General features: G+C 41.6%; 2 protein-coding genes across 2 annotated transcripts; one reads left to right on the top strand and one right to left on the bottom strand.

Moving 5' to 3' along the window:
• Positions 1 to 5255: 5255 nt before the first annotated feature.
• Positions 5256 to 8605, top strand: V1512DRAFT_282697 (ANTH domain-containing protein; the record flags this gene model as incomplete). The annotated part of the gene is made up of 4 exons (XM_066918010.1): positions 5256 to 5337; positions 5387 to 5686; positions 5736 to 6115; positions 6157 to 8605. 4 exons carry the CDS (start codon positions 5256 to 5258, stop codon positions 8554 to 8556), a joined length of 3162 nt encoding a protein of 1053 aa, XP_066768991.1. The 3' UTR covers positions 8557 to 8605.
• On the bottom strand, positions 8546 to 9480 carry V1512DRAFT_130094 (uncharacterized protein). Its single transcript, XM_066912961.1, has one exon. It carries the CDS (start codon positions 9474 to 9476, stop codon positions 8655 to 8657), a length of 822 nt encoding a protein of 273 aa, XP_066768990.1. The 5' UTR covers positions 9477 to 9480; the 3' UTR covers positions 8546 to 8654.

The following is a 9480-nucleotide window of genomic DNA, read 5'->3' as shown; positions in this document are numbered from 1 at the left end:
AAGTCAAGAAGTCATTGTTAAGTCAGGAGGTCATGCGGCTCAATATTTCAAGTTAATGTAGTTAGTTGAATATCAGCACTACGACCTCAAAAGTCAGCGCATTCGAACGTAAAAGATATGAAAATGATCGTAGAGATCTCAGAATGCCGAATATCAAGAGTACATATTGAATGAGGTATTCAAGGTCAAATGTAGAACTTGATTTAAACCCCCCCCAAACTCTAATTAGTTCACGAGAGTTGAACTGCTGAATGTCGATTAATGAGTTTAATGGCTTGCATGAGTAATACAACGTACTAGAACTTGCTAGAAGAGTCTATTACAATCTACATAAGAGTATTATACTGTTAATTGACCTACAAGTGAGACCACTTCTCACAAACAGATTCAGGATTACCAAAAATGTTTTGGGGAGACGCGTTTCTGACAACAGCATATGCCAGAAACAGATGCCCAGTGAAGACATTGGTTGACAAGACACCTTTTGAATTATGGTATAACAGATATTGGATTATGAGTCTGTCATGAAGCGGGTAAGGGTTGTGTTTGCGTACTAACTACTAGATCAGGACGTACGGTCACGTGCGTCCTAATTGTCGCTAGAATATTCTACTGCCTGGTCCTGGCTCGTCCCTTTCCTTTCTTGGTAGTTGCGATAAGTTGTTCTTAGAGGTTCTACGAACTTCGAGTTGTTTCTTTGTCGTTGTGCCCACTTGCAGCCTGAGTGTTATATAAGGAAGTATAAGGAGGGGGATCTGGAGAGAGCTGTTTGTGTAAATAGAGATAATAAATAATATTAAAATAGTTGTTCAAGAGTTCTCGGGACGAAACAAGATCTTGAGCGCGAGGAGTAGGAAGTATTGGGCAGCGGAAACCCTTCTTATACAACTCCTCACGCTCGGTTTACAACTAACTACTGACTACGGTTTTCAGGTAAGAAATTCGGGACCAGACTCGGGACTAGGACTCGGGACAGGACTCGGGACAGGACTCGGGACAGGACTCGGAACAAGATGCGTAACAGTATGCGGAATAGATTCGGGGCAGACCGGGGCAGACTCGGACAGACTCGGACAGACTCGGACAGACTCGGAACAGGGGACTCGGAACAGGACTCCGAAATATACCTCGGTGTCGCAAAGAGGGTCCGGGTTGTGCTAACGTGCGCGGGGGCATTAGACCAGGAACGAGAACCCGATACTTTTAGAACTAACAATGACGTTATTTTCAAGAGGAATGAAAGTATTAATGTGGCGTTGGACGTACGCGTGGACCCTGAACGCCGCACTGTGGCTTGGACGTATGAACCTTAAACTTGCTCAGGGATGGTACGTAAACGACACATGTTGCGACGGTTACTCAACCGCCGTAACAGGAAGGGCGTATTTCTTCCTTGACCGCAAGTGCAAAGTTTTGTATTCTTATAAAATTTGTTTGTACATTTCCATTTATTTATTTAGTGCCTTAGTAATTGTGCCTTGTTACACTGGCCTAGATTGAAGGTATCATTGTCGGATGATTTACGTCGCTCTTTACTATTTCACGTTCAGATTTCTCATATAATTTATTTTTATTTAAAATCTTGTACTGAAAACAAAGTTGTCTATATTTCTATACTAATAATCTAGCGGGTATTTCTTGTCTTGAAGGCGATGTGGTTCGTCGCCAATTGTAATTTTTGTAAATTTATTATGAAAGTTGAATTTTTTGGGATTTGTCATCTAATTTAGCGATGAAATTGAGCATTTATTTCTATAATTTTTAAAAATCCCTTGACAGTAATGTTTTGCAGTTATAGTTATAAAGCTTTAGATCTACTATTTACTATCGAATAAAATCGATAGAGTTTATAGTAATTGTAAAGTTTTATTTTGAGCTATATGGAAATCGGTTAAACGATTTTTGGATCTTGCAAAGTTCATTGCGTTTATTACAATTAAATTATAGCGTTAAAAGCTTTATATATATATATTGAAAGCTAATAAAAAAATCAACAAAAATAATCAATATGAATTAACAAAGAAAGTCCAATGAAATCGTCTGAATATTATCGAGTGGCATTGAAACAAACGTCTTTTAAAATTCCCATCTACATACCGAAGTTTTGACTCTCGCTCCAAGAAGCCTAGAACTGGGCTTCAAGAATTTAGATGGTTGGCTTAATTGCTGTACCTTTGTCACACTATTTTCACTGCTCGAGCAGAGATTTGGAGCAAAACCAAAGGCAGTTTGTACATTGGCGCACTCAGAGTATGTAGAGCGCATGGTACAGGTGCTCTATGCACGACATAGGGGCAACACTTTCTGAGATAAGTTGTTCGATGGGTGCTCTGTTAAAGTAAACCGGTTGACGGCTTGATTTGAAGCACTGTATCTGGAACTGAGTATATATTTTTTTCGGCGAGCGATAGAGTCAGGAAAATTTGACAGAATCTGCTGGCTTGAAGTTGACCCGAAGTACATAAATAGAATTTGCCATACTTGTTGTTCTATCTCTATTCGGCACATCTTTTCTAAATCGCTCTCTAAACCCTACTATTAGCTTAACAATTGTACAGCCGATACTTGTACATGTATCATAGTCAAATCCTTGTACTTTGCTTTTCTTTAAAAGCAATATGTTGCGGACCGTAAAGTATATTTACGGTCCAGTACCGAGTACGCGTACTTGGATAACGGTCTTATTATGGGTAATGGAGGTGGCAAAGGTCTGTCCCTGATAGTAAGCTGAAATGGCGAAGGCCGTTCAAGAAGAGTGAGCGTTTATAGTGGCGAAGACTTGGTTTAGTTGGCGCATTGTGAAGAAAACGAGTAGCGTGTAGGACGTGGTTCTGTTAGAATAGTCTCCACCTGTGCTTTCGGCAGTACTTTTCGATAGTAACAGATTACTTGCTTCATTGGTTTAAGACATAATTGGTACAACATTTAAGTATAAACAAACGAGTGGATGTAGTATGCGAGAAGTCCTGAAGTCCTCGAGTGCTATATTTTGTTTTTATAGCTAAGTAGTAATAAGTGTTCTTGTACTAAGTAAGCTTAATCTATTATATACTATATTCATGGATTACATTGTTTACTGAATCGGAAAGCGAATAATGTACGTTCCTTTCACATTGTCTGATTCAAGTGCTGTTTGTTTCCTTGAGGCCGACGTAGGAGTCTTATCATACAACCGCCACGAAATGTCTTTTCTTCGAACGCATAGCCGTACTCGGTCCAACATAAACGTGTCCGAAAATCAAATTCATGCTTAACGTGCCATTGTTAAGTGTATCAGTCGAGGGATTTATTTGTGTCCATATATCTCGTTGTAAATTTTTAGAAATCTTGACTGTTTCACGGTCAATATGGTACGCCGCCAATTGAGAAAAGCCGTGCATTGTCTTTGACGTAGACGTAGACTTCAGCCAGGTAAGAATCGCCTTGTGACGTATTTGAAAGCTTTCACGCTAATTGGTTCAGAAACCACTTGTCCATATCAACTTTGCGCATTCATCCCAAAGTCCAGGCAAGAGCTTGCTATAATACCAATGAGTAGGCAATGAGTAGGCGATGGAAACAATGAAGAGGCTATTCTGCGACTGTCCAACGTGTATTAGATGGCTCCTTCGTCTGTACATTATTTATTTGTCTATCACTTTGGGTTTAACGTAGTATAGGCACTGGGGACATTTTCTTGTATGTGACACAGGAAATAGTCGGAGAACTTGTCTGATACCTCAAATTGTCGAAAGTTATTAATTTGAAACTTTTTTTGCAATATTGTTTTTGTTAGTAGTTTTGAAGAGATATAGCCTAACGAGATCGTCTTGTTAATAACCTTTATAAATCGAATTCAGTGGAGTTGTGTACTCTGTTCTACGGGCATAGTATACTTGTGTTCTTGCAAAAAATTGCTTCACTGCGTGACAACGTGTATTCATCCCTTTTTGAATCTAAGCCTTGATTCTAATCACGCTGGAACCTTGATTGGATTTGTACGTTATAAGGACTTATATAGGCTGCGACGTAAGCTTTCGATTTGAATCTGATATATCTTTGTTGAGGCTTCACTCGTCTGCTCGACATTGTTGTCTTCTTCGTCTTCATTCACTATCTTTTCCTCGCCATTGGCAAGCTCTTCCTCATATTGTAATTCCCTGCTTTTACCATTCTTGTTTTCCTAAGAAGAACTATAGTAAAAGCTTTTCAGTCGTTACACGTGTCGGAAAGACGTCTGTATTGGCGTTTCTCTACCTATTAGATGAGTTTCTTCTGAGTCGAATTCGAAACGAGAGTGGCATTTGTTAATGTATGACTTTGAGTGTCTCCTATTATTCGCCAGAGTCTACCAATTTTTGAAACGCTTGATAGAGTAACGTGTAGAAGCAATTGAGCCTGTAGACCTGAATATTGACCGTGCCAAGGTGATTGGGGTAGATATACATTCGTTGTGCTGTATCCCGCTATGATTTATCATAATTGAAACTCGTTTCGTGTGTAATTGTAATCGTTGAGAATGATAAACTTTTTTTTTGCCTCTGTTTCTCGTCGTCGTAGGATACTTGAGATTGAAGTTTTTAGTTTGAGGGTGTATTCAAAGCCTACTAAAATGAAACCTGTAAACAAGAATGTTTGAAGGACGATTGGTAATGGCGATGAAGTCGAGATATAATTGATCAATTAACAGCAGTTGAAAGTATTCCATTGCCCAGCCTTATGGTCTATGCAGATTTATAACTATAGTTTAAATTTTATAAAGATAGAAGTAGCGTGATTAAATTGGTACGTATATTATTAGTATTTATTATTAGTGAGATTAGTTAGAATATTGTTTAGTAACTGAAAAATAATTCGGCAAGGAATGGTGTATGAACTTAATGACCTTTATATAGTATGGCCAATTTGGTGGAACTATGCAGACGAAAGATTGACTACTGTCAAAAATCGAAATATACAAAGCAAGATAATATGACTCCGTTTAGCTTGCGCAGCTATACTATTGCGTTCCATTTTGTTCGTATAAAATTAGCATAGAAATGACATTGCGATGCGATTATGCCATATATCGCACTATGTGGAAAACATTAATTGCGCCAAGTACTTCGAGTTTGATTATTCGGTCCTGTTCATCATCGTTTTGTGCCCGAGCATTTGAGTCGATTCAGATTATTTTCATGTGAAAGTAGCCTGATTTGTTTTGTTTTTTTGTTGATTTATCTGGCTGATTGCTATTAATTGTATAATAGACAATTTGTCTTACTTCGGTTTTTATCATGTCTGATGCCGACCTATCCGTCTCGATCAAGAAGGCGACAAATGTTGAGGAGACCGCTCCAAAGCGCAAGCATGTTAGAAGTGTGTATTTTATTCGTTTGTGGTTGAAGTATTTTAATGATTATCTAAGGTTGCATTGTTTACACGTGGGATCATAAATCTTCAGCTGCATTTTGGGCATCTTTGAAGATTCAGCCTATTCTCGCTGATGAGGTACAGACATTCAAAGCTCTTATTACAGTCCACAGAGTGCTTCAGGAGGGTCATCCTGTTGTTTTGCGTGAAGCCCAGAATCAAACTGGCTGGATTGAACAATGTGCTCGAAGCACTCAAGGCGAAGGACTGAAAGGATATGGACCTCTGATTCGTGAATACGTTGATTTTCTCTTAGCTAAATTGCGTTTCCATAGAAATCATCAAGAATTCAATGGTGCGGCTGATAGTTTTAATGTAATTGTATAAAATCTAATGGGTATCAGGAACATTTGAATATGCAGAGTATGTGTCGCTGAAAACGATAAACGATCCCAATGAAGGTTATGAGACTATTTCAGATCTTATGAACTTACAAGACATGATCAATTCGTTCCAGAACAAGGTATTTTCCCATTTTCGTCATGGTTCATCGAATGAGTGTCGTATATCTTCATTGGTGGCTCTTGTTCACGAATCATATGGAATTTATAAATTTATTACGTCGATGTTACGGGCAATGCACAAGTCTACAAACTCGGATGACGCTTTGGAGCCTTTGCGTATTCGTTATGAGGCACAGCATCATAGACTGTTTCGGTTTTATGAGGAATGCTCAACCCTAAGATATCTTACGAGTCTTATATCCATTCCAAAGCTTCCAATGGTAAGTTGAGTATTGTGTAAACTTCTAAACTAACCTTTTAGGACCCTCCAGATTTGTTTAAAGACGATGTTGAAGATGAAGAGCTGGTTCCTTCGTTGCCTAGGCGGCCAGGAATGGACTCACTGGAAAAGTCCGAATATAGCTCATCTGGTCGGAGTAATAATGACAGCACAGATGATTTGTACGTAAACCAATTGATAGCTCAACAAAGACAGTACGAAGAAGATCAACGACGGCTTGCAGCCCAACGCGAAAGCGATGCTCGTCGACAGCAGCAGATTGCCTTGCAAGAGCAGCAAGCATTTGAACAGCAACAGCGTATGGCGGCTGAACAGCACAGATTGGCTCAAGAACAGCTTTTGCGGGATCAATTGCAAAGACAACAACAGGGTCGTGCTGCAGAGCTCGAACGTGATCTCTTGGCATTGAGAGGCCGATACGATCAGGATCAGTTGATGCTTGAGAGATATGACGGCCGTGTTAAAGCTTTGGAAAATGAAATTCAGCAGCTGAATGAAACTACAACACAGCAAATGGCGTCAAAAGATGAACAGATCAAGTTATTGCAGGAGCAGTTAGCAACTTGGAAGTCGAAGTATGACTCTTTGGCGAAGTTGTACTCTCAGCTGAGGAAAGAGCACATTGATTTGATGGGGAAGTACAAGACAGTTCAGTCTAAGGCAGCTTCGGCCCAGGAGGCTATTGACCGCAGAGAAAAGTTGGAGAAAGAACTGAAAGCCAAGAACTTGGATCTTGCTGATCTTATTCGTGAACGTGATAGAGCGAAGCTTGATCTTGATCGTGTTCGAGGAGGCCAAACTGATGAAGTCGATAAGATGAAGCGTGAGCTTGATGAGGTTAAACGCCAGCTAGATCTAGCAGAGCGAAGCAAAGGATCCGAATTGTCGAATGTCTTAGCTCGTCATAATCGGGAGATCGAGGATCTTGAAAACCAACTTTCTGCGAAGCAGCGAGCTCTTGATGATTTGTCTGATCGGGTTCAAGGATTCGATAGTGAATCTGAGAGACTGCTTCGCGAAAAGGAAGAGGAACTAGAAGTATACAAGGCTGGAATGGACGAGGCTTTGTTACGTCTAAATGAGTTGTCAATGAATCAGAAAGATGTTGATGCGGCATTAGACGGTCAGATTGATGGAATTCTTGTTGAACATGTGGGCAAGCTCAGCTCCATTATTGACGCTGTCCTGCAATCGGCAGCGCAACGTATCGCCGACGCTGTGTACGAGTTGGACTCTCCGATGCAGGCAGGAAATCAGAATTCATCTCCGGCATACCTGCTTTCTATGGTTGAGAAAGGGTCGGCATCTGCGACAGACTTCGCAACTGCATTTAACAATTTTATTGCGGATGGTGCGAATGGCGACCATGCAGAGATTATCAAGACGTCTACTATGTTTTCAGGTGCAGTGGCTGACATTTTGATCAATGCCAAGGGTTTGACTAGACTTGCTAGTGATGAAAAGCACGCTGACATGATTGTCAGTGTTGCCAGAGACGGCGCTGTTGCGTCTGAGAGGTTTTTTACGAATTTATTTACTGAAAAGTTAGCACCGTTGTCTGTTGATCAACGGACTGACCGCGTAATTTCTAACAATTTGGATGTTCAGCGTAATCTTCAGCGCCTGAGTAAGCTTACTGAAACGTTTAGTGCGCCAAGAGGAAGGCCGAACGAGAACGGGCTGTTTACGAATGGTGGTGATATTGGTGAGATGGTTGATAGGGAGATGAGCAATGCAGCGGAGGCCATTGCTAAGGCAGCAGCCCGATTGAACCAGTTGATGGAAAAGCCTAAGGGAAACATGTCATCGTTTGACTTGAAAATTCATGATGGTATTTTGGCGGCTGCTATTGCTGTGACGAATGCGGTTGCGGCTTTGATTAAAGCTGCGACTGAGTCGCAACAAGAAATTGTTTCACAGGGTAGAGGTAGCAGTAGTAAGACCGCGTTTTATAAGAGGCACAATAGATGGACAGAGGGACTTATTTCTGCAGCCAAGGCTGTTGCTAGGTCTACGAATGTTTTGATTGAAACTGCGGATGGGGTGATTAGTGGAAACAACTCACTTGAGCAGCTTATTGTAGCGTCTAACGACGTTGCGGCGTCTACGGCGCAGTTGGTTGCGGCATCTCGAGTGAAGGCGTCGTTTATGTCTAAGGCGCAAGACAGGCTTGAGAATGCGAGCAAATCTGTGAATTCTGCGTGCCGGACGTTGGTGTCGCAAGTGCAGGCTATTTTGCAGCATCGCGGTGATGCGGACGAGTTTGGCGAGAAGATTGATTATGGCAAGCTTTCTTCGCATGAGTTTAAGCGGCGTGAGATGGAACAGCAGGTTGATATTTTGAAGTTGGAGAATGAGCTGTCAGCAGCAAGGAAGAAGCTTGGAGAGATTAGGAAAGTGAGTTATCGTCAAGAAGAGTGATAGTGGTAAAGTACCTTAAATCGGGTGTATATGTTGTTCAAGAATGTAATATGCAGTAGTAGATGTATTAAGATGTGTAGTTAGGTAGTAATAAGTATTCACTGGCTCGATATAGATACCGTTTCGGTAATGAAAGGTACTGGGGAGATAGATTTTCCTGGAGTGTGGGGGAATTCTTTTGGGATTCTTTTCTTTGCATCATAATCTCCGATCGAGTTGACAGCAGCTGCGAGTTCGGTCGAGTGTATTCCGGATGTGTTTTGGGCGGGAGTTATGGGGAGGTGGACCGCACCTGAAATTGGCAGTCGAGTGAATCCGGAGGTGCCAGTCGGGACGGAGTTTAGTTTGACATAGTCTTTCTCGTCGAGGATGTCTTGTTCCAAAATCTGTTCCATGAAGTCTTCGAGCGTGATGATTCCGATCGGGAGTTGATCGTGTAACTGGTCTTCGCGCCACATGTGGTCGACATGATCTGACGTGGTCGATTGAGTTGTGGCCTGGCCAAGGTCGTTGAAATAGTGTTCTGGTGATCTGATGACGATTGCCATGTGTGTTCTGCTGCGTTCAAATTGGTTGAGGATTTCGTATAACGGCAAGTCGTCTTGGATTATTGGCAGATCCTGCAGGGTGATTTTGTTAACCGGCGTGTCGAGTTCAATCATCAGCAGGTTTTTCACCAGGATGCAACCTAGCAGCCGGCGTCGGTATTCTGCAGATGAGAACGGATCAAAGTAAGAACCTTGAGATGAAGGACGGGGTTTCATCGTTTCGTACACTGGGATTCTGGAGTGTCCGCGTTCCATGATTTTGACCAGGGTCGGCTTGTCGAGAATGGCGTTGATGTCGAGCATGAAGACGTCGTGTATTCTCGTCATTGCGCTGCGGACGTCTTTGTTTTGCATTTCCAACGCGCCTCGCATGACT

Source organism: Lipomyces arxii, assembly GCF_038497795.1.
Source record: "Lipomyces arxii strain Phaff 12-163 unplaced genomic scaffold V1512scaffold_46, whole genome shotgun sequence".
Taxonomy (NCBI): Eukaryota; Fungi; Ascomycota; class Lipomycetes; order Lipomycetales; family Lipomycetaceae; genus Lipomyces; species Lipomyces arxii.
This window is presented reverse-complemented; position numbering and strand designations above follow the sequence as displayed.

Coding starts and splice junctions, on each gene's coding strand:
- V1512DRAFT_130094 (XM_066912961.1), bottom strand. CDS start 9,476: ATGCGAGGCGCGTTGGAAATGCAAAACAAAGACGTCCGCAGCGCAATG.